This window comes from Aquarana catesbeiana, linkage group LG03 (genome assembly GCF_042186555.1).
Source record: "Aquarana catesbeiana isolate 2022-GZ linkage group LG03, ASM4218655v1, whole genome shotgun sequence".
NCBI lineage: Eukaryota > Metazoa > Chordata > Amphibia > Anura > Ranidae > Aquarana > Aquarana catesbeiana.
Genome location: NC_133326.1, coordinates 665705034 through 665730497, shown reverse-complemented (window position 1 = coordinate 665730497; position 25464 = coordinate 665705034). Strand labels below are relative to the sequence as shown.

At 44.2% G+C, this 25464-nt stretch overlaps 1 protein-coding gene across 1 annotated transcript in view; it reads left to right on the top strand.

The window, feature by feature from the left end:
* The window catches only part of LOC141133435 (complement C3-like), a 286038-nt gene that overhangs the window by 146928 nt on the left and 113646 nt on the right, over positions 1-25464 (top strand). The window contains exons 20-22 of the mRNA XM_073622822.1: positions 1042-1181; positions 9148-9360; positions 20237-20303. Coding sequence (XP_073478923.1) covers positions 1042-1181; positions 9148-9360; positions 20237-20303 — 420 coding nt within the window. The remainder of the gene's footprint in view (positions 1-1041; positions 1182-9147; positions 9361-20236; positions 20304-25464) is intronic.

The window sequence follows — 25464 nt, the reverse complement described above, 5'->3', positions numbered from 1 at the left end:
CTCTCCTCCCGACTGTCATCAGCGGGGGATTCTCAGCCCCTCCAACTGTAGCTGTCAGACTGAGAAAGGGAGTCACGTGAGCACCAAGCGACACTGTGAAATAAGGTAGTAATGGACATATTTTTTTTACAAAGCACAGACACTGGGACATGGAACGTTTTCTAAGAAAGGGGATTGCATGTACTTTATACAGTGGCTTAACAACCACTTCAACTTTTTCCAGTCTTGTAAGAAGACAATGACTTTCTGAAACCCAGGCTCTGGGAAGAGCTAACACTGATTGAGGGAACATGGAAGAAACAAGTGAAGATCTACCTAGGACTGAATTAACTAGCACTAAACAGGAGAGCAGGACAATGGGAGAAACCAAATCACAAAGATGTGGCACAAATTGCCACTTGATGTCAGCATACATCAAACAAAGGCAAAATTATAGAGTTCAATGTAATACAGATAAAAAAACATAAATAAGTGGAAAAGAATGCAGATTTTAACTATAATTTTTACAAGTCAAGGGCCTGAAAAATGTTGTGATTTTAGGAATCATGTGACACCTTGCATACACTTGAGTTTCAAGGGTCAGTCCACCTAAGACAAAGATTCCTGTCTTAAGTAGTTGCTGGTTGTTCAATCCTCACTGTGACTTACTATTGGTGGTCTTCACAGTTAGGATGAAAGGTCCCATTTTACATGACATAGAACTTAACAGAAGTAGTTAGACTCTGTGGTAGAGTTGTCTGAACCAAGAATTACCAGAAGACTTTTATGTGATTCAACTATCCAGGGTCTTTCTTTTAAGTTGGCACATTATTTCTTCACATTCCTCATGTTCTCAACAATGTACTGGACCTCAAAGTTGACTTTTTAAATGATTACGGCCTTCTTCAAATGTGCATAGTTAAGAATACACCTGTTTTTGCCTGCACGGGATGCACAGGTGTTTAATGCATACCTGTGCAGGCAGTCCTGTTTATGCCTTTTGGGACACAGCGACTGTACAGACACATTTTTCCCAAATCTCCATCTTTTATCTATGAATAGGCATCTGTGTGGCCAAGCCATTGGATATCCAGGCCTTCAAGAGTTTCTATATTGACCTGAAACTGCCCTATTCGGTAGTGAGGAACGAACAGGTTGCAATTCGAGCTGTGCTCTACAATTACGAAGACAAAGATCTCAAGGTAAATGAAAAATGATGGAAATCCCGCTTAGTGTAAGGATAAATACTTAAGGATAAATACATTGTGAAGTAAGATCTTCATAGGCATCTCACATTAGTTCTTACATCAGAACTAAGCAACAATAATACATAATTAAACCCTACACTTTGCTTGTAAAATGTGGCTTTTTGCTGAGTAGAATGGAGAGAGCTGCCTCCAGTTGTGCTCTTTTCTTGGTTTAGGGCAGTGGTGTATTTTGGGTTTGTGCTGCCCTAGGCAAGACTAAAATCAGGCGCCCCCCCATCCAAATTTGTCCCACCCCTTCCTGTAAACCCTACCCCTTCTGCTTTAGGCTCCACCTCTTCCAAATAGAGTTCCACCTCCAATTAGAGGGGGTGAGAGAGAGAGAGAGAGAGAGAGAGAGAGAGGGGGGGATGAGAGATAAAGAAAGGGGGTGAGAGAGGGGGTGAGAAAGAGAAGGAGGATGAGAGAGGGGGGGGTGAGAGAGAGAGAGGGGGGGTGAAAAAGAGAGGGGGGGCGGATGGGGGCATTGGCGAGGGGGGTTGAGAGGGAGAGGAGGGGGGTTAAGAGAGGGGGTGAGAGAATGGGGGCTCTCCCCTATCCCCCCATACTACACCAGGAGGTTCTCCCAGTCCCCTCCCCCCCAAGAAAACTAAACCGGACTCTCAACTTCCTGCAGTCCACGGCTCCTTTTACCAGCTGTGTGTAGCGAGGCTTCCGAGGCATGATCATAGCCCGGGACTCCGGCCTGCTCTACCAAGTGAGCTACTTCCGGGATCAGAGGCGCAGCCCCCCTCACCTCCTGCTTCTGCTTTGCTCCTCTGTCACCGAATGGTCAATCTGCGGCCGCCCCCTGGTGTCACCTCCTGGCAGCTGTCAACCGGGTGCGGTCCAAAGCCCCGTAGCGACGCCACTGGTCATGGTGTCCCTTCTGCCTGAAGGCGACACTGCCCCCCTGAAAAATGCTGCCCAAGGCAAATGCCTTGTTTGCCTTGCTGTAGATAAACCCCTGCTTTAGGATCATAGCTATCTTTATATATGTTTGCTGAGTCTCCATTTTGTCAGGCTAGAGCATATAACAGGTAACAGTTCAGGTGTTCTGATTATGCAAAGAGTTCAAAGAACAAGGGCACATACCATGAGCAGGTCTGAGCAGAGCAGGTCAGCTGGGACTTGTAGTTCACCGCTGTAGATGTAGGTAGATGTTTGCTGGACCTTGTAGTTCACCGCTGCAGATGAGGCTAGATGTGTCTGGTGTTTGTAGTTCACCGCTGCAGGTGAGGATAGATGTTTGGTGCTTGTAGTTCACCGCTGCAGATGAAGGTACTAGTAGAATCAGACAAAACGTAGTCTAGGCAAGCTGGGTCATACACAGGAAGATCAGAGTCCAAACGGTACCGAATCAGAAGCAAGCAAACAGGGTCAAACGAGCCGGGATATACACGAAATACACAGAGCAGATATCAACTGGATCAAACACAAGGTAAACTCTAACACGAGCAATGATTGAATGCTGATGCAAGTTATTTAAAGGTGAGCTGGCCAATCATTGTTGTTTCCCAGGTAAAGGCTGTGTCAGGTGAGTTGTGCTGGGTCCTAAAGGGATCCTAGTACTGACAGTACCCCCCCTTTCTCGAGGGGTTGCTCCTGCACCCCCAGGCTTACTTGGATAACGCAGATGAAACTTCTTCTTAAGTCGGTCAGCATGAAGATCACGAGCTGGGACCCAAGATCGATCCTCTGGGCCGAAACCTTTCCAATGAATGAGATATTGTAAGGAATTGCGCACTCGTCTGGAATCAAGAATAAATGCCACTTCATATTCCTGACTGTCTAACACAGGGGTCTTCAAACTGCGGCCCTCCAGGTGTTCAGGAACTACAATTCCCATCATGCCTAGTCCTGTCTGTGAATGTCAGAGTTTTACAATGCCTCATGGGATGTGTAGTTCTGCAACAGCTGGAGGGCCGTAGTTTGAGGATCCCTGGTCTAACACATCCACAGGTTCTGGTTCATTTACTTGGAGGCTGGAATGAACAGGTTTTAACAATGAAACATGAAAGACATTTGGAATGCGCATGGATAGGGGGAGTTTTAATCTATAGGATACAGGATTAACAATCTCCGAAATTTCATAGGGCCCGATGAATTTTTGGCCAAGTTTTTTAGATGGAACATGCAGGGACAGATTCCTAGATGATAGCCACACTTTGTCACCAACTTTATATCCTGGTGCCTTTGAGCGCCTCTTGTCCGCCATTTTCTTAAAAGCCAGCACAGAGCGAGAAATAGCATGATTAACATTGGACCAGATTTTGGAGAAATTTTCAATTGTAGTGTTGGCATCTGGCACATCAGAGGGTGGAAGATCAAAGGAGCACACACGAGGATGCAACCCGTAAACACAGAAGAAAGGAGAGGTCCCTGTAGATGTGCTGGCACAATTATTAAAGACAAACTCTGCCCATGGCAGGACGTTGATCCACTCCACCTCATCATTGGCCATCAGACAACGTACCATCTTCTCTAGAGTCTGATTAGTCCTTTCTGTTTGGCCGTTTGTCTCAGGATGATATGCTGAAGAATATGATAACTTTATCCCCAGCTGAGAGCAAAGGGCCTTCCAAAACTGGGCTATAAACTGAGAGCCACGGTCTGAGACAATGTTGATTGGTGCCCCATGGAGCCTGAAAACATGTTTAATGAATAAAGATGCCAGTTCTTTAGCAGATGGAAGTTTCGGAAGCGGAACAAAGTGGGCCATTTTACTGAACCTGTCTACCACCATCCAGATCGTGGAACATCCCTGGGACGGAGGCAAGTCAGTGATAAAGTCCATAGATAAATGGGTCCAGGGACAGGTAGGTATTGGTAGAGGACGTAGGAGACCGGGCGGCTTAGAGGTACTGCTCTTGCTTCTGGCACAAACTTCACAGGCCTGGACGAAGGCTAACACATCCTGCCTAATCGATGGCCACCAGAGGTTGCGAGAGATAATCTCAAAAGTTTGTCTAAACCCCAGATGTGCTGCAGGTTTTGATGCATGTACCTGCTGCAATACCTGCAAACGAAGAGCCAGGGGCACAAAAAGCATACTGGAGGGAGTGGAGGGAGGGGCTTCAGCCTGTGCAGGTAACAAGGCCTCAGAGATGTCAGTCTGGGTGAAAGCCAAAATCCTATCCTCAGAGATAATGGGTTGTGGAGGAAGCTGAGGAGGAGACTCTGATAAAAAGCTGCGAGACAAGGCGTCAGCCTTAATGTTTCTTGGTCCTGGTAAATATGAAATTGTGAAGTCAAATCTGGAGAAGAACAATGACCACCTGGCTTGACGTGAGTTCAGTCTTTTAGCAGAACGGATGTATTCAAGGTTTTTGTGGTCAGTCAGAACTATGAATGGATAGCGAGCTCCCTCCAGCCAATGTCTCCATTCCTCCAAAGCGAGCTTTATGGCTAGAAGTTCTCTGTTGCCTATATCATAATTGCGCTCTGCTGGGGAATATTTACGAGACAAGAAGGCACAGGGGTGGATGGCAGCATTTACAGGATCCTTCTGTGACAAAAGCGCCCCCACCCCTACTTCAGATGCATCTACCTCCACAATAAAAGGTAGCTCAGGAACAGGATGGCGTAGGATTGGTGCAGATGTAAAGGCTTTCTTTAACTGAGTGAAGGCTGCCTGGGCTTCAGTAGTCCATTTAAAGGTAGTCGGAGTCTTCCTGGTGAGAGAGGTGATGGGATGTGCAATGGTGGCAAAGTTCTTAATGAATTTTCGATAGAAATTTGCAAAGCCCAGGAAGCGCTGAACTGCCTTCAGGTCTGAAGGTGGTGCCCAGTCTAAAATGGCTTGAATCTTGGCTGGATCCATGGTGAGGCCTGTGTCAGAAATTAGGTAGCCTAGGAAAGGTACTTGTTTAACATGGAATGAACATTTCTCAGGCTTTACAAAAAGGGAGTGAGTCTTTAATCGGGCCAATACTGAGCAGACATGTTTCTGATGTGTTTCAAGATTGGGAGAATATATCAAAATGCCGTCTAAATATACAAGCATGAAGCGACCCAACATGTCACAGAAAATGTCATTCATAAAGTTCTGAAAGACAGCTGGTGCATTTCTGAGACCGAAAGGCATGACAAGACATTCATAATGACCATCCTTGGTGTTAAAGGCTGTCTTCCACTCGTCACCTGCACGTATGCGCACCAGATTATAGGCTCCCCTTAAGTCCAGTTTGGAGAAGATTTTGGCTCCCTGGATTTGAGAGAACAATTCTGTGATGAGAGGAAGAGGATACCGATTGGGAACAGTTATTTTATTTAGACCTCTGTAATCAACACAAAGTCTCAGTCCCCCATCCTTCTTTGGGACAAAGAAGCATCCTGCTCCTGCGGGAGAAGTGGAGGGACGGATGAAACCCTTAGCTAGGTTTTCCTGGATGTATTCTTGCAAGGCAAGATTCTCTGGCTCAGACAGTGGAAAGACTCTCCCTCGAGGAGGTGTAGTGTCAGGCAAGAGTTCAATGGGACAATCATAACTGCGATGAGGTGGTAAAGTGTCAGCAATCCCTTTAGAAAACACATCCCAAAAGTCCTTATAACAAAGTGGAATCTGCTCCATTCCCACTTGACAGGTAGCAAGTCTAACAGGGTGCTGGATGCAGTTCTTTTTACACTGATTGGACCAAGCCAGAATATTTCCTGTTCGCCAGTCAATTACAGGATTGTGCTTCTGAAGCCAAGGAAGTCCTAGGATCAAAGGAGTGGATGGAGAGTCAATGACAAGACATGAAATCTTCTCCCAATGCAAAGCCCCCAATTGTAACTGGAAAGGGTTGGTGGCTTGGCGCACTAGATCTTGTGAGAGAGGCCGATTATCCACGGAAATCAGGCGGACTGGGCAATCTAGAGCATGAGTTTCCAGGGACAAAGAGGTAATCAGAGTCTTATCAATAAAATTCTCAGCGGCTCCAGAATCTACCAAGGCCAGCAGTTCATGAGCCCCTGTCCCAAAGTGAATGACAGTGGGTAAAAGAATACGATTGTCCCCCTGGGGAGATGAGAGCAGACCTAAGGTAACCTCCCCGCAATTACCTAGGTCCTGGAGTTTCCCGGACGTGTAGGGCACGAACGGAGCATATGACCCTTGAGGCCACAATACAAGCAGAGTCCCATGTTACGCCGGCGCGTGTGTTCCTGGGCAGATAACCGGGTGGAGCCTAACTGCATAGGTTCTTCATCAGATTTGGCACTTAAGGTGGAATAGTCAGGCGGCAAGGGAGGTATATAGTTTGCCACAGCTGTAGTTTGTTCTCGTCTCCTCTCTCGCTGGCGGCGGTCAATTCTAATGGCTAGACTCATAGTCTCCTTCAGTGAGGCTGGGTAGGAGAAGTTGACCAGAGCATCCTTAATTGCATCTGAAAGGCCCATTCTAAACTGGCTGCGGAGTGCTGCATCATTCCAGCCAGATTCCGGGGCCCATCTGCGAAACTCTGAGCAATACATTTCAGCTGTGGTAGTTCCTTGCTTTAAGTTACGCAGGGTTGATTCTGCAGTAGTAGCACGATCTGGATCATCATAAAGTAACCCTAGGGCTTCAAAGAAGGCATCTACTGTTAGCAAGGCTGGATGGTTTGGTTCCAGGTTAAAGGCCCAAGCCTGGGGGTCACCCTGTAGTAGAGAGATAATGATTTGAACCCTCTGAGTTTCAGGGCCAGACGAGGATGGCCTTAACTTGAAATATAATTTGCAGCTGTTTTTAAAGTTGCAAAACCCTTTACGGTCACCAGAAAACCGGTCAGGCAAAGGAATTTTTGGTTCAGATGGAGTTTTTGTAGCAATGGTAATAGAAGGAGATTGCACCTTGGTGAGCTCTGTGGCCATTTCCTGAACTTGATGGGATAAGCGGCAAAGTTCCTGTGCAAACAACTGAGCCTGCTCAGGATCCATGATAGGTTTCCTTTATTATGTATGGCTCGTGTTAATGTCAGGCTAGAGCATATAACAGGTAACAGTTCAGGTGTTCTAAATATGCAAAGAGTTCAAAGAACAAGAGCAGGTCTGAGCCATGAGCAGGTCTGAGCAGAGCAGGTCAGCTGGGACTTGTAGTTCACCGCTGTAGATGTAGGTAGATGTTTGCTGGACCTTGTAGTTCACCGCTGCAGATGAGGCTAGATGGTGTCTGGTGTTTGTAGTTCACCGCTGCAGGTGAGGATAGATGTCTGGTGCTTGTAGTTCACCGCTGCAGATGAAGGTACTAGTAGAATCAGGCAAAACGTAGTCTAGGCAAGCTGGGTCATACACAGGAAGATCAGAGTCCAAATGGTACCGAATCAGAAGCAAGCAAACAGGGTCAAACGAGCCAGGTCATACACGAAATACACAGAGCAGATATCAACTGGATCAAACACAAGGTAAACTCTAACACGAACAATGATTGAATGCTGATGCAAGTTATTTAAAGGTGAGCTGGCCAATCATTGTTGTTTCCCAGGTAAAGGCTGTGTCAGGTGAGTTGTGCTGGGTCCTAAAGGGATCCTAGTACTGACACATTTAAAGTGTACATCCAGTCAAAACTTTTTAACATTTTTGGATAAAGCGGAGAAGGATTAGAGCCACTGTCTGGTTTTTACTGCAATTAGGGTCACTGTTAGAGAGGATTCCCATCACTTAATGTATTGGTAAAACAATTTCACCAGACAGGAAGAGAAGGAGATATAGACAATAGGATGATACGGCGCACTCTGGATACAACAATATCATATAAAGGAGGGGGGTTGAGGGTGGAATGGGAGAATAGATCAGTTTTTTTTAGTAGTTTAGTCCATGTTAGGAAAAAAAGTTATAATAATAATAATAATAATAACTGTCCATGGAGGGCTGCCAGTTCGAAGTTTAGAAGGCAAGAAACTCTGGAATTCACAAAAGACAGGAGAACAGCGCCCTCTAAGTGTAGTAAGCAATTATTTTTAATGTAAATAATAGAATTAAAACCCACTCACAAAAGTGTGGTATAGATAGGCATGTAGCATCATCCGCTCCGACTACTGGGTGGAGAAGGGAAAGTCCAATAGTGGTGTTATTGTGGCTGTGTCTCCGCGGTGTTGTCTTCAGCCTGAAGAAGGGGCACGCATGTCCTGAACGTGAAGCACTGCCCGCTGACCCGACCCGGAAGTGAGGTCCGTCTGTGTACGCCACCGATCATAGTTCTTACTATCCGGAGGCATTGTGAACCAGCAGTGTGACCGGATGAAAGACAACACCACGGAGACACAGCCACAATAACACCAGTATTGGACTTTCCCTTCTCTACCCGGTAGTCGGAGCGGATGATACTACATGCCTATCTATACCACACTTTTGTGAGTGGATTTTAATTTTATTATTTACATTAAAAATAATTGCTTACTGCACTTAGAAGGCGCTGTTCTCCTGTCTTTTAGGAAGAGAGGGAGAAAAAGGGGAAAAAAATAAATAAATAAAAACGCCACAATGATGTGAAAATGAGTCGGGAAAAGATTGAACTGTAAAGTTGAAACATGCCCTTCCGAAAACAGTCACTGACGTGGTAAAAACAAAAAAAAAAAGAAAAGAAAAAAAGGAAGAGAGGGAGAATCTGCAGAGACAAGGTCAAAAAAGGACACCAGGCAAGCATTGATAGAGTAAATAAGTCAAAAGTCCAAGAAGCCAGCATACAAAGTTCATGACCAAGCACAAGATCAATTCAGGAGAAAGGCATTGAGAAGAAACCAGAGGGAACTAGCAGTAACAGACACCTTTGATTACAAACTCACTAAGGCTGGGTTCACACTTAAGCACCGAGCGGCTCAAAGCAGGGGTCTGGTGCTTCCCCATTCACCGTTTCAGGTCTGAGTTCTGAACCCAATTTAAGCACTACTCATTTTAGCCAGGTGTGCAGCTGCGTTATTACCAAACCACTGTGCTAAATATTATTCATACGTTTATCTTCCAGGTGCGAGTGTCTCTGACTTACAACGAAAAATTCTGCAGCCTTTCCATACCTTCAAGGAAGTATACCAAAGATGTCACAGTAAAAAAAAGTTCAACTTTCACAGTCCCTTTAATAATCGTTCCTCTCGAGGTTGGCATGCATGATGTGGAGGTGAAGGCGGCAGTCTTCGGAGGATTCGTAGCTGATGGAGTCAGGAAAAAGCTGAAAGTTGTGGTGGGTAAAAGTGTTTGATACAAGCTTTTTATACATTCTCTACAAGAGATTACCAATAAAAGAAATGGAAATCAGGCTATAAAACCACCTGAGGAAATAACTGCCTTGGACGAAGAGCCTGATTCGAACTTAAAGTGGAACATGTGTTTATTAGAGATGAGCTTCGGGTTTTAGTCAACCACGAGTTGAACCCAAGCTGTTCTCAGTTAGTCAAATGGGTAAACTAAATGGCTAAATTTGACAAATTCGGCCACCCACCTGAACCTTTGACTACTGTACCCATAAATGTTTAATTTAGTGGCGGTAAAGCTACCACCAGTAAATGACACCTTTCAGCTGCCTGTGGGATTGTTCCAAACTGTAAACAAACCAGAGAGCATCCTGGGTGACATAATTGACCAAATATGGTCACTATCATATTTGGTCAATGATGTCAGCCATCTTCCACTGCAAGTTTGTTGACATTCAGCAGCTGGCAGGTGAGCAGTAATTTACAACGATAGTCTGGTCGTAGGGATCATTGGTGCGTAGGTAATTCGTCATGACTGACAATGGATCTACATCACTCAACTACATGATTGGCGTTGGATTTACATTGGGGGGCAATGTTTATTTATATATTTTGTTTACGAATTACTTTTACCATGGAGTCCTTGTGTTAATTTACTATTAAAATTTTTGTTTTGCGAGGCAGCAGACTTCGTGAAAATTAATATTTGTGTCATTCTCAAAACATTTGGCCATGGCTGTACATTTTGAAGAAGCAAGTAGGGATGAGCTGAACACCCCCCAGTTCGGTTCGCACCAGAACTTGCGAACAAACCGAAAGTTTGCGCAAACTTTAGAACCCCATTAAAGTCTATGGGACTGGAACGTTCAAAATCAAAAGTGCTAATTTTAAAGGCTAATATGCAAGTTATTGTCCTAAAAAGGGTTTGGGGACCCGGGTCCTGCCCCAGGGGACATGTATCAATGCAAAAAAAAGTTTTAAAAATGGACGTTTTTTCGGGAGCAGTGATTTTATTGCTGCTTAAAGTGAAAAAAAAAAGTGAAATATTCCTTTAAATATCGTACCTGGGGGGTGTCTATACTATGCCTGTAAAGTGGCGCGTGTTTCCCATGCTTAGAACAGTCCCTGCACAAAAATGACATTTTTAAGGAAGGAAAGTCATTTAAAACTGCTTGCGGCTTTAATGTAATTTTCAGGTCCCAGTAATATGGATGAAAATCAGTGAGACAAACGGCATGGGTACCCCCCCAGTCCATTACCAGGCCCTTTGGGTCTTGTATTGTTATTAAGGGGAACCCCGCACCCAAATTAAAAAAAACAAAAGGCGTGGGGCCCCCAGGCCCTATATACTCTGAACAGCAGTATACAGGCAGAGCAAACAAGACAGGGACTGTAGGTTTGTTGTTAAGTAGAATCTGTTTGTAATTTTGAACTGGTACATTTTTAAAGTGTATCTTCAGCCAAAAAATGTATTTTAAAAGCTTTTTGGAAAACATAGGGAAGGGTTATCACCCCTGTAACATTTGTTTTGCTGTCTGTACACCTCTTCAGAAGATTTCACCTCACATTCTGTCCCAATGACAAATATTTTTTGAAAATTTGGGGGTTTTAGTGAAACAAGGATTGGTGATAAAGCATTAGTGAAGAGGAGACACATTTTTCCCATATTAAGTCTTACAGGAGAGAATTTCCCTTCCTAGGGGTACATTTCATCTCACTTCCTGTTGTCTTCTTCCATTTGCAAGTAGGTGTGGTTTGTAAGTTGGATGTTGGAGTGCAGGAATGAGCCCTGCTGCAAGTATTGCATCAAAAATTGTAATTACACGCCCCTGTTAAACAGGGGAAGAAAAATTGGGCCTTAGCCACTGCTGCCACAACACTGCAACCCCTCACAGATGCTATAGTTGGGGTGCAGGAATGAGCCCTGCTGCAAAGTATTGCATCAAAAATTGTAATTATACACCCCTGTTAAACAGGGGCTGAAAAATTGGGCCTTGGGCACTGGTGCTGGTGCCACAACACTGCAACCCCTCACAGATACTATAGTTGGAGCACAGGAATGAGCCCTGCATGCAAAGTATTGCATCAAAAATTGTAATTACATGTCCCAGTTAAACAGGGGCAGAAAAATTGGGCCTTGGCCACTGGTGGCGGTGCCCAGAACCAAAAATGTTCTTACAAGCTATCAGCATGAAAATTGAGGAGGAAGAGGATTGTGACTCAGCATAACAGTATAGTCACTCAGCATCAGCATAGGCAGTCTTGAAGGGATCTCACATTAAAAAAAAAATCAATCGGTTACATCAGCATCAGGTGCTTGGTAGCTGGTGATCCACGACTGATTCATTTTTATGAAGGTCAGCTGATCAACAGATTCGGTGGACAGGCACACCCTGTGATCGGTTACAAAGCCTCCAGCAGCACTAAATGTGCGTCTGAAAGAACGCTGGATGCAGGACAGGCCAGTAGCTCAATTGCATACTGTGCAAGCTCTGGCCAGTGATCCATCCTCAAGACCCAGTAACCCAGAGGATTTTCGGTGGGAAAGGTGTCCAAGTCTGATCTTGCCCCTAGGTAGTCCTGCACCATGTGAATCAGACGCTGGCGATGGTTGCTGGAACTGATCAGACCTTGGGACTAAAAAATTGTCTGAACGCATCGGTCAGACGGCCACCTTCTCCACCACTCCCTCTGTGACTGACCGAAGCCTCAGCAACATGTTGTCCAGGAGGACCAGGAAATTGTAACCTCGCAGGCTCTGGAAACGCGTTGCACAAACCTTTCTGCAAGGCCTCACGAAGATGTTTCATCCTCTGCTCCCTCTGCGATGGCAAGATAAGGTCCGCAACCTTACCCTTATAACGTGGATCAAGGAGGGTTGCCAGCCAGTAATCATCCCTCCCCTTGATACCACGAATACGAGGATCCTTCTGCAGGCTTTGCAGGATCAGGGGGGCCATGCAGCGTAGGTTTGCTGAGGCATTCAGTACAGAGTCCTCTGGGTCACTAAGGACGACATGATCCGCAGCCACCTCCTTCCAGCCATGTACAAGTCCATGGGTTTCTTCGGACTGTAAATGATCCCTTAAAGACTGCTGCTGATGCTGAGTGCCAGGCTCCACCTCCACACTGACACAATCCTCCTCTTCCTCCTCCTCATCCTCTTTCTGTGTGATCGGTGGGCACGCAGGAACACTGTCTGGATAAAGGGGGCCTTGAGAGGTAAGGAAGTCCTCCTCTTCCTCCCTCTGTTCTGCCTCAAGTGCCCTGTCCATTATTACACGCAGCGTGTGCTCCATCAGGTGGACAAGAGGGACAGTGTCACTGAGGCATGCACTGTCAATGCTCACCATCCTCGTGGCCTCCTCAAATGGTGACAGGACAGTGCATGCATCCCTGATCATAGCCCACTGGTGTGGGGAAAAAAACCAAGGTCCCCTGACCCTTTCCTGGTGCCATAGTCGCATAGGTACTCATTTCTTTTGGAGGTCAGCCAGCCGAGCACTGGCATTATATGACCTGTGGAAATGCACACAGACTTTCCTGGCCTGCCTCAGGACATCCTGTAAACCCATGTATCTGCCCAAGAACCGCTGCACCACCAAGTTAAGGACGTGAGCCAAACAGGGCACATGGGTCAGTTGTCCCTGTCGGAGGGCGGAGAGGAGGTTGGTGCCATTGTTGCAAACCACCATACCTGGCTTAAGTTGGCGTGGCGTCAACCACCTCTGAACCTGCCCCTGCAGAGCTGACAGAATTTCTGCCCCAGTGTGGTTCCTGTCCCCCAAGCACACCAGCTCCAGCACCGCATGGCATCTTTTTGCCTGTGTGCTTGCATAGACCCTTGAATGTCTACGGAGCACCGCTGGTTCCGAGGACAAATCAGCACAGGAAGAGGCCATGGAGGAAGAAGAAGAGGAGGTGGTGGAGGAGAGAGGTTTGGCAGAATCACCACTGGTAGAATTTTGGAGACGTGGTGGTGGAACAACCTCCATCACTACTGCACCCTGTCCTGCATCTTTCCCAGCTGCCAGAAGAGTCACTCAGTGTGCAGTGAAAGATAGGTAACATCCCTGTCTATGCCTGTTGGACCATGACTCAGCGCTAATATGCACCTTACCGCTGACCGCTCTGTCCAGCGAGGCCAAGACATTGCCTTCCACATGCCGGTAGAGAGCCGGAATCTCCTTCCGTGAGATAAAGTGGCGTTTGGGAACCTGCCACTGAGAAACTGCACATTCCACAAACTCACGGAAGGGAAGAAAGTCTACCAACTGAAAAGGCAGCAGTTGAAGTGCTAGCAATTTAGCCAAGCTAGCATTCAACCGCTGGGCATGTGGATGGCTGGGAGTAAACTTCTTTCGGCGGTGCAGCAGCTGGGGCAGGGAAATTTGCCTGGTACAATCTGACTTCGGTGTACCGATAGCAGATTGCCCGCAAGTACTTGGCTGTGGCACACCTAATTCTACACCTTCATTCCTCTCAGTGCAGGTTTCATAGAGGACTGAAGGTATAGTGTTGTTGGAGATCCCAGCTGATGAGGAGCAAGGAGAGGTCCGATTTGTTCTTTGGTGTGGGTCTTTTAGGTATGCTTGCCAATGAACTGCATGGCAGGTCGACATATGTCTGGTCAAGCATGTGGTGCCCAAGCGGGTGATGTTTAGGCCACACGAGATACGCTTGAGACATATGTTGCAAATAGCAGCGGTGGGATCTGATGCATTTGTCTCAAAAAAGGCCCACACCAAAGAACTTTTGGAATAACGCGCAGAGACAGCAGCACCCTGCACATGCGGAGTTCTGCGGTGTGATGCAGTTGGTGTGCTGCCCTTAAGCTGGCCTCTGGAGGGCATACTGCCTCATTGGAGATGTGCCTCCTCCTCTCTCCTATCAGGCACCCATGTGGAGTCAGTGACCTCATCATCCCTTCCCTCCTCATCACTGGAGCAAACCTGGAAGTATGCTGCAGGTGGGGGAACATGACTGCCAGATTGCTGTCCTTCTTGGGCACCCCCTCTCTCTGGGCTCACGTTACTGCCTTCCTCTAGCTGGGTACCATCATTGGAGCCTTCAAAACGCTGGGCATCCTCCTGGAGCATGTACCCAACACTGTGGTCAAACAGTTCGGGGGACTCCTCAGGAGGACATGGTGGATCTAGGGAAGGAGTGACTGATGCCATTGAGCCGAGGGAAGAGGCCGCCTTGGCAGCTGCTTTGCCAGACAAAGTACCCTGAGCCTGGGTGAGAGAGGATGAGGACGGCTTGGTCATCCACTCTACCAAGTTTTCTGCATGTTGTGGCTCAACACAGCCAGCTGTCGAAAAAGGACAAGCGTGCCCCACGGCCACGTGCTGATGAGGATGCACCGTCTCCACGACCAGCACTGTTGCCTCTAGACGCAGAGCCTGCTTGCCCTCTTTTATTGGCTTGTGACTGTCTGCCTCTCCTTGTTGGCCTTCCAGACATACTAATGGCCTGCAGTGAGATGTAGCTGCACAAAGCTGGGATGTATATATATACTGATACTGCAGCTAGCAGAATCAACTGCCTGCCTGTAGTATTATTAGTATGAGAACACCAGCAATTGTCTTCAGGTAGCTTTAGGTGCACACTGTGCAGAGGACACAGTACACCTACTGTAAATGCTGTAGCTGCCTGCCTGTGGTACTAATAGGATCAGAAGAACACCACCAATTGTCTTCAGGTAGCTTTAGGTGCACACTGTGCAGAGGACACAGTACACTAACTGTAAATACTGCAGCTGCCTGCCTGTGGTAGTAATAGAAACAGAACAACAGCAATTGTCTTCAGGTAGTTTTAGGTGCACGCTATGCAGAGAACACAGTACACTAACTGTAAATACTGCAGCTGCCTGCCTGTGGTATCAATAGGATCAGAACAACAGCAATTGTCTTCAGGTAGCTTTAGGTGCACACTGTGCAGAGGACGCACTACACTAACTGTAAATACTGCAGCTGCCTGCCTGTGGTATTAATAGGATCAGAACAACAGCAAATGTCTTCAGGTAGCTTTAGTTGCACACTGTACAGAGGACGCACTACACTAACTGTAAATACTGCAGCTGCCTGCCTGCCTGCGGTATTAATAGGATCAGAACAACAGCAATTGTCTTCAAGTAGCTTTAGGTGCACACTATGCAGAGGACGCACTACACTAACTGTAAATACTGCAGCTGCCTGCCTGTGGTACTTATAGGATCAGAAGAACACCAGCAATTTTCTTCATATAGCTTTAATTGCACACTGTGCAGAGGACACAGTACACTAACTGTAAATACTGTAGCTGCCTGCCTGTGGAACTAATAAGGTCAGAAGAACACTAGCAATTTTCTTCAGGTAGCTGTAAATACTGTGAAGCGCCCTACTCCCGTAGGAGTGGCTAAAAGTTTGTTCTACCCTGGAGCTGATTTCATCAACCTTTTTACCAAACCAAATAGAATACGCAGACAGTCATTGAAAATGAACTATGTACAAGTTTATTGCGGTTTCCATATGAAATGCAGCACTGTACTAAAAAGTCACTCTGAATAACTTCCAGTAGGGGTTGAATGATATGCAACACAATATTACTTCCAGATTAAACGAAGCCCCAAGTAGTAAACCTCCATCTTTAATAATATCTCCTAGTGCAATGCATGTTTACTTCTTCCTCTTTACCACCACTTCCTGACTTGGCAGAACTTCTGAGTGTAACTCCCTCTGTGATACTCTAAATAACACTTGGGTTCTTCCAGGGCCCAGCTCTGTCCTCCTGAACCCACACACTAACCCCTCTAAAGTCTCTGCAGAAATTCTGTTTCCCTCTGGGTTACACTCACTTGTGTTTCTGAGTGATGATCCATGTCGCACACGGAAAATCCTCGCCCAGTCCTGGATGTCAGTATTGGCAGCAATTCGGAAAAGAAAGTACTTCAGTTCCTCTCCATCCGCATAGCTTTGCTTTCCTTCTCCTCACACAGGGGAGAACATTAGCGCAGTATCTGTGTCTATATCCTCACTCATGGATACCTTCTCCATAGCATGCTTCCCCTCCCCCGTAGGGAAGAGCACCCGCACGGATCCTGGATCTTACATCCTCCAACCAGTTCTCTCAACTTCCCATGCAGAACGAACAACCCCAGGAAGCATGTGACCAGGCCTTAAATTGAAGTCCTGCCCCTGTCCCAACAATTTAACTATTGGTCCAGAGACGTCTTCCTGAAGCTACCTGTCACTCACACTTGTATTCCTCCTGTCTTCTAGGCCAAACCCCAGGAAACAAAGGAAACTGTTCAAGCAGAGTGCAGGGGGGTCACACCCTCCTCTACACTAATAAACCTCCCCAGAAATCAAACCCCACCAGATTACACTGCAGAGTGAGATTCTGGCAATTTTGGCCTATTTTAACACTAAACTCTCTATTGTAGCCCTCACTCAAACTGGTGGGCACTACATATACCCTCCCTAAAATCACAACTGTCCCCAGCTGTAAGGAAAATCCTTTCCCCAACCTGGAAACAGTCGTTCTAACTAACTAGCCTCATTTTTTTCTGTGTTGTGTGCAAAGCATATAAAAAAAAACTAAACAAATCACATTTTCAATCATAATCACATTTCCTATCTTATGATTCCCTATCACTACAGGTGTTAACATGCAGACAGCCGTCTTGCTCTTGAAGTACCTGTAAAACAAAAACATGAAAATACATCCTAGTCTTTCCCTATCTTACAGATTCATAATATACATTTTTTTTTCTCTTGGCATGTGTCATACCATCAGGACTGCTGTTCCCTAAAAAGAAGTCAAAGTGACTCCTGCAAAACAGAGCCTGCATGGTCACGCCCGTCCCCTTCACTGAGATCGAGAAACTACGGGTGTGCTGACCCGCTTTAACCACTCCCTGAAGATGTCCTGAAATCGGATCCATACTTCGCTGTCTGAGGCACATGCAGGTAGTTCCACACTAGTTCTCTTTCCCATTCCTCCCGGGAATCCTCAACAATAGTCATGATTGACTCTGCAACATATGGGTACTCATCCCCCCATTCTTGCGCCACTCTCCTCTGTACATCCCTCTGGAACCTAGATAAACAGGGTAGTTCCTTTGGTTTTCCCCTCCCAGGCAAAACACATGCATCCGGGGCTTTGATAGCCCTTTGCTGGAAGGAGGAAGAAGCAAAAGAGGGTGTACGTTGAATTTTAGAATGAAGTCTGATAGGGGGTATGGAAGGCATGGTGAAGATGGCTGTGTCCCTTGTAACTCCTTTAGAAGCCTCTAAGGAATGTGGAACTTTCCAGGAACACTTCATCTTCACTAGAGCTGCCTTCTTCTAGGGATGACCACTCAAACAGGCGTTCGACAGATCCATACCTGTCCAGCATCTCTGGTGACCCCCAGTCTATGGCCCGGCCCTCATCTCCCCTGTCCAGCTCACCTGAGATATCACTATCTCCTTCACCTGGCTCCCTCTGGACAGGTTCAATAAGGGGCTTATTTGCAATGGTTGGCAATTCCGGGGAACATCTCTTCCTCAGCAACCCCTGGAGCCCCAACCAAACCACAGCCCTCCCCATCAGGTCCTACCTGAACCTCCGGCACATCCGATTCCTTTGAGGGAACAGGCTGGAACTCCCTTGCTGCTACTGCGAACAAAGACGACTCTCGGTCCTCTCCGGCCACTCCGGTCATCCGTATTTGAGGCTTGCCAAGTCTGGTTGTGGGACTGGCATGGTAGTACCGGATCTCCTGTTGCACAGGTCCCAGGCGTGTAAACTGAGCTCTGCAATGTCCACAACGGGCCCAGGCACGGACTCCTACTGAGGGATTCTGACATGCAGGGCATAGCATGCAGAGCTGCTCCACACCCTCTATCACTCCAAGCACCAGTCCTCCGGTGAGCTCCAGGTGGATGCCGGTGTCCACGAGGCCTTGGTCCTGCTGATCAGTTTGCTGCATGGCTGGCGTACTCTGAATACGTGTAGCCATCTTCCTCCGCCTTGTCTATAGTGCGTGACACACTGAATGCTGACACCCTCTCCTCTAGGGCGTAGATCCGCCTCTCAGCTTGTTGGCTCAGCATGCGAGGAACTGTAACTTTACATTTTGCGGCCGCACCACAGCGACACCTGGTGGCAGGCTCTCTGGAACTGCAGGTTACAGCAACGAACTGATTTTTTACACAATAGAAATGTCCTTTGGGTAACCCCAAACTGTAAAAGAGATAGCCTCTTCTTCCATCACATTCCCGACTGTGCAGCAGGCAAATTTGTAGCGACAGTGGCGATGCTGATGCCATATTTATACCAGACATCCCTGTATAAGTTAAGAACCTACTGCGATAGTCCCCTGGGGACTATCCGGGATACAGTCACTGTACTGTCATTCGACTGGAACTCGAAGCTCATCACTAGAAGCAAGTGTAAACAAGCCCTTATCCTCATGAACATGGAGACAAGGTGCCTTGCCAGGGGGTAATAAATAAACACACAGATACTAAAAGAGAATGCCATTTATTAAAACAAAAGTAAAAAAATAAACTTTGTCCTTTGATGTAAATCCAATTCCAATCGTATCGTTCATTCAGCAATATAGATGCATAGTCAATCACAATGAATGTTGCTCTGAGGGCACGCCAACCTAGGCCATGAATCTCTCTTGCCACCCCCGCCAGCAAGGTGACCTCCCAATGTTGAAGGAATGTGGCCTGGTATGGCCCAGGAGGGAAGTGGAGCTCCCACTTGCCCCCTTTTCTGGCCAGTCATGCTGCACGCCTGGATAAGATTAGGGTATGCACTTTTGGGGTACCACATTCCAATTATTTGTTTTTTGTTATAGATTTTTTTCCTGGGCTCCCCCTCTGTATCCATACCAGCCCCTTATCCACTGAAAAAGGGTCTGATTTAGATATTGAGGGGGACCCCACACCAGTTTATTTTCAATCTTAAAAGGACAGTACACATTATTTACAAAACGTGTACTGTTCCATAAAAAAAAAAAAATGCAATTGTTGTGGGGAAATCATTACCAAGGATCTCAAATAAATTTGGAGAGCGAAGGCAGGTATCTGATTTGATGCCAAGTTTCTGCAAGAGTTCAGGTGGCCATCTTAATGAGCCTTTAAATAGGGGATCCCAAATTATTTGGGCAGGCTTTGAGTGCGTAGTAGGTTAGGATGAGGAACCTGCTGGTTAGGGTAAGTGCTTAGCACAGGAAATGGTTCCTGGTGGGTAGGGACAGAGTAAGGGACACTGTCTGGTGCCGAAGAACCTTGCAAGAATCTCTGTGGGCCAGTGCAGCATTTACTACCGTAAATCATATTACTACAGTGAGCTGTGTTGATAGTGTACATCAGTATGCTGCAATGTTCTGCCATTATAAGTGCTTCAATTCTGAACTGTTACCATACAACTACTACAGTGCTAAGGCCCGAGTGTGTATGGTCCCTCCTGAGGCAGTACCTTTTTGAGGCCCTGCATACAAACCACACTCTTGCCACTACTCTGTGAAAAGCGATCCACTGCAGATCACTTTTCACAGACAACCAAGTGTAGATAAGCCCTTTACATGCCAATGGGAAAACTTTGGACAAAAAAGAAACTTTTAAAAATGTTTTCTTTCTCTGCTCAATTAAATCATGTAACACAAAATAATAATTAAAAATGAATAAAGTAGTTGCTTTTCAATTTGAAGACCCTATCTTTCAGAGGCCATCACAGCCCCCCCCCCCCCCCCCCCCAAAAAAAAAAAAAAAAAGCGTATTTGTGTAGAAAGCTATAAATTTATGTTCTGGCGCCCCCATACTGTCTTTCTTTTCTGTTTTATTCTAAGACAGCTATCACCTGCTTTTAAATATCCCTTTATTTCAGCCTGAAGGAGTTCGTAAAGTGGTTACCATACTATCTGAAGACCTGGAGCCAGAGCGCAAAGGCAGAAGTAAGTGCAAAAATGTGAACCCTGTGGCAACAGAAAAAAAAACTTGAAAGTACAATTATCTCTGCAAAGTTAAGGTCAGCTTCTTGTACAGCACCTTAAGAGCATCCAAAACTCCTAAAGTAAAAAAACGAGGCCATGGCGTCACCAGATCTACCTTTTCCCAGCTCATTATGGACCCACTGTAATAGGCAGGGTCACTAACCAACAGGAGAAGGGCAGTTCTCCCAACACTGTGGTTTGATTAACAAGTCTTTCTATTGATTTATTTTGGTGTTACAGATCATCACCAAGCCAACTCTGCAAAAAAGGCAAACAAAAACGTCTTCTTTTCGCCATGAAACAAACAAGAGTCCATCACTTTGGGCACAAAAACAACCTTCGGCTCACCACCGGTATAAACTTGTCCCACAACAGGGTTATAAATACTCCGTTTGCTTCAGGGGTCCAGAAAAGTCACAAGAGCCTGGACAGCTTCCCAGTAGCCAGACAATCCACAACCCTCCTGTTCCACTCAGCACCTCATGTGGTTAGCTGCTTCCTGCCCTTTTCAGCCCTCTCTCACAAGCAGGTTAACTCTTACAGGTCCAAGATACTGATAGTCAGGGTTAGAAGCTCTTTCCCACTCAAGATCTTTCTGAGCTTCCAAATTCCAGGATCCATATGAGAACTTGCAAGTCGGTTTCCCCCTTTGCTGGAACCCTTCACCCTGCATGGGGGAGAATTCCTGAGTACTCCACACTGCTTTTTGTCATGGCTGCTTAAAGGGACCTCAACCCAAACAAAGGAGACACATACTTCCCATCCAGTACCCATCCCTGGTTCACTGTACACTATATAATAGTGAAACTTAATAACCAAAACCTCTCAGCTCGCAGCTTAAAGCCAAACTCAAAGCACAAAAAACAATCATTTAAAGGGTAAGTCCACCTTTTCACAAAAACGAATAGGTGAACTGATTCCAAATATTCTGGCCAGACATAGCCACTGTGAGGCCCCGTGCTGCTGATGTAACAGACTGTACACTGCAATACCCAGCCCCGGAATGAGTATCCTCATAATGCTCGCAATGGCAAGCACGGATTGGTCACTGTAACTGGATCTGATACTTGTTTAGACTGTCATAAAAAGGCCTTTAGATGTACTTTAATACATGAATATTAAATATATAAATGGCACTTGCCACCAATACTTATTTTTCAAGCTTTGTAGGTAAGCATTTAAATCTCCGTAAGGAATTCAACAATAAACCAACCTAAGTGTAATAGGTTAAAGAGGGTGCCAAAGAAAAAAAATCCTTAGGAGTCCAAAGTCTTTATTGTTCAGCTTGTTACAACAAGCAGGACAAAACATATCCAATGTGTTTCGGGGGGGCTCTTTATTGTGTGGCCACCAAAATGCATTGCCTGTCTTTTGCCTTGTTTTTTTTAATCAGTTGAACAAGAAAGACTTTGGACTCCTAAGAATTTTTCATTTGGCATTCTCTTTGGCCCTATTACATGTCGTAACTCGGGTGAATGTCCTCTGCTGGGGGAGTTCTTGTCTTTTTGGTGAGCTGCCAAATACAGGCCAAGTGGGCTCAAGTAATGACTTTGACACATGATCTAATGCTTTTATACACATACACACAAAAATAATAGCAAAAAAAAACTAGAAAAGGTACAATTTCTGGGGAAATTGTGAAAGTGTTCTTGCCTCTACAACTGGAGTGGGCGGAGTAACTGGGTGGGGTGGAGTGGCTTGAGTAACTGTGAAAAGTGTTAAAAAGCTTAATATTTTAAAAAGTATAAATAGTAGTAAAAAAGTTCCATCATTCGCTGAAAGAGCTGAACATTTTTTTCAAAAGTAATTTTTTTTTCAAAAATTAATTTTTTTTATTCAAAAATGATTTTTTTTTCTTCAAAAATGAATTTTTTTTCTTCAAAAATGAATTTTTTTTCAAAAGTAATTTTTTTTTTCAAAGGTAATTTTGTTTTTCAAAACTGAATTTTTTTATTTCAAAAATAATTTTTTTTCGAAATTATTTTTTTTTTTAAAGTAATTTTTTTTTCAAAAATAATTTTTTTTTTCAAAAATATTTTTTTTTTTCAAATATATTTTTTTTTTTTCAAAAATAATTTTTTTTTTAAAAGTAATTTTTTTTTCAAAAATATTTTTTTTTTTTCAAAAATAATTTTTTTTTTTTCAAAAATAATTTTTTTTTTCAAAAATAATTTTTTTTTTTTCAAAAATATTTTTTTTTTCAAAAATGATTTTTTTTTTTTTTTTCAAAAATTATTTTTTTATTTTTTTCAAAAATTATTTTTTTTTTTCAAAAATATTTTTTTTTTTACATGGGGCGGTCATAATGTTTTGGCTGATCATGGGGTGGACATAATGTTTTGGCTGATCATGGGGTGGACATAATGTTTTGGCTGATCATGGGGTTGTCAGCTTTTGTCACTTCCCACTCTAGTTTTGAACATTTCGCCATTCATTCCTATGGGACCAATTTCGCTGCAAAAACGTCATTTTGTGGACCATTCGGCGAAACATTCCACAAAGTAATAACACACCAATCGGGAACAATCCGCTCGTTTCGGTATATTATTTGTCTCTGTAGTGTAAAAACTGTGGGAGGAGTCTACAAGCATTATCAAGTCTAGCAGATGAAGTCACATGCATTTGGGGTGTCTCAGCATCTTGTGTTTACAACCACTGTTTCCTAGCAACGCTCATGCCCTGTTTATGCTTCCCAAATACTACTTCATCAAAACTGCCCCATCAGAATTACCCCATCAAAACTGCCCCATCATATTCCTCTATTATAAATCAGTACATGGTGTGTCTGTCCCCTCCCCCGGGCTCTGTAATCAGAGCTGAGATGCTCCAGCCACCTCCCCCCGTGTATAACAGAAGCTTTGGTAACCATGGCAACAAAACAAACACAGTACACGCTGATTAATGGCTAAAATTTCCTGAAATGACCTCTAAACAAATGGCCGTATTTTAAAAACTATACATCCTACAGCGAAGATCTTTATATTGTGAGAATCACAAGACCCAGACCTAGATTTTGATACATAGTATGTCTCTGAAATATTAAAATTGAAGGCACGGTCACAGTTTAGAAATTGCCCTTCAAATTTGAAGGGGCTAGAGTGTAGTTTCAATGAATGTCAATGGACGGCGTGAGTTGCAAACAAATGGTCATATTGTGAAAACTATCAGGACTATGGCTTAGCCGTGGACATGTTTAGTGGCAGCAGGGATAGCTGAACGTTTTGATATAAGATTTGTGTAGGTGGGCTTGAAAATGAGGGAGTGGCGGCAGTTTAGAAATCATGTTCTGATTTTCCAGCTTTTGTCATCTCCCACTCTAGTTTCCCCATTCATTCCTATGGGACCAATTTCGCCGCAAAAACTACTATATTTCGTGAACCATTCGGCGAAACGTTCCACAAAGTAATAGCACACCATTCGGGAACAATCCGCACGTTTCGGTATATTACTTGTCTATGTAGTGTAAAAACTGTGGGAGGAGTTAGGGTGGTAAATTTGGCTATAATAATAATAATAAGAACTAGAAAAGGTACAATTTCTGGGGAAATTGTGAAAGTGTTCTTGCCTCTACAACTGGAGTGGGCGGAGTAACTGGGTGGGGTGGAGTGGCTTGAGTAACTGTGAAAAGTGTTAAAAAGCTTAATATTTTAAAAAGTATAAATAGTAGTAAAAAAGTTCCATCATTCGCTGAAAGAGCTGAACATTTTTTTCAAAAGTAATTTTTTTTTTCAAAAATGAATTTTTTTTAATCAAAAATGATTTTTTTTTCTTCAAAAATGATTTTTTTTTTCAAAAGTAATTTTTTTTTTCAAAGGTAATTTTTTTTTTCAAAAATGAATTTTTTTATTTCAAAAATAATTTTTTTTTCGAAATTATTATTTTTTTTAAAGTAATTTTTTTTTCAAAAATAATTTTTTTTTTTCAAAAATATTTTTTTTTTTCAAATATATTTTTTTTTCAAAAATAATTTTTTTTTTAAAAGAAATTTTTTTTTCAAAAATATTTTTTTTTTCAAAAATAATTTTTTTTTTTCAAAAATATTTTTTTTTTCAAAAATATATATTTTTTTTTTTTTCAAAAATGATTTTTTTTTTTTAAAAATTATTTTTTTACTTTTTTCAAAAATTTTTTTTTTTTTTCAAAAATATTTTTTTTTTACATGGGGCGGTCATAATGTTTTGGCTGATCATGGGGTGGTCATAATGTTTTGGCTGATCATGGGGTTGTCAGCTTTTGTCACCTCCCACTCTAGTTTTGAACATTTCGCCATTCATTCCTATGGGACCAATTTCGCCGCAAAAACGTCATTTCGTGGACCATTCGGCAAAACATTCCACAAAGTAATAACACACCAATCGGGAACAATCCGCTCGTTTCGGTATATTATTTGTCTCTGTAGTGTGAAAACTGTGGGAGGAGTCTACAAGCATTATCAAGTCTAGCAGATGAAGTCACATGCATTTGGGGTGTCTCAGCATCTTGTGTTTACAACCACTGTTTCCTAGCAACGCTCATGCCCTGTTTATGCTTCCCAAATACTGCTTCATCAAAACTGCCCCATCAGAATTACCCCATCAAAACTGCCCCATCATATTCCTCTATTATAAATCAGTACATGGTGTGTCTGTCCCCTCCCCCGGGCTCTGTAATCAGCTGAGATGCTCCAGCCACCTTCCCCCCTGTGTATAACAGAAGCTTTGGTAACCATGGCAACAAAACAAACACTAACAGTACACTCTGATTAATGGCTAAAATTTCCTGAAATGACCTCTAAACAAATGGCCGTATTTTAAAAACTATACATCCTACAGCGAAGATCTTTATATTGTGAGAATCACAAGACCCAGACCTAGATTTTGATGTATAGTATGTCTCTGAAATATTAAAAATGAAGGCACAGTCGCAGTTTAGAAATTGCCCTTCAAATTTGTAGGGGCTAGAGTGTAGTTTCAATGAATGTCAATGGACGGCGTGAGTTGCAAACAAATGGTCATATTGTGAAAACTATCAGGACTATGGCTTAGCCGTGGACATGTTTAGTGGCAGCAGGGATAGCTGAACGTTTTGATATAAGATTTGTGTGGGTGGGCTTGAAAATGAGGGAGTGGCGGCAGTTTAGAAA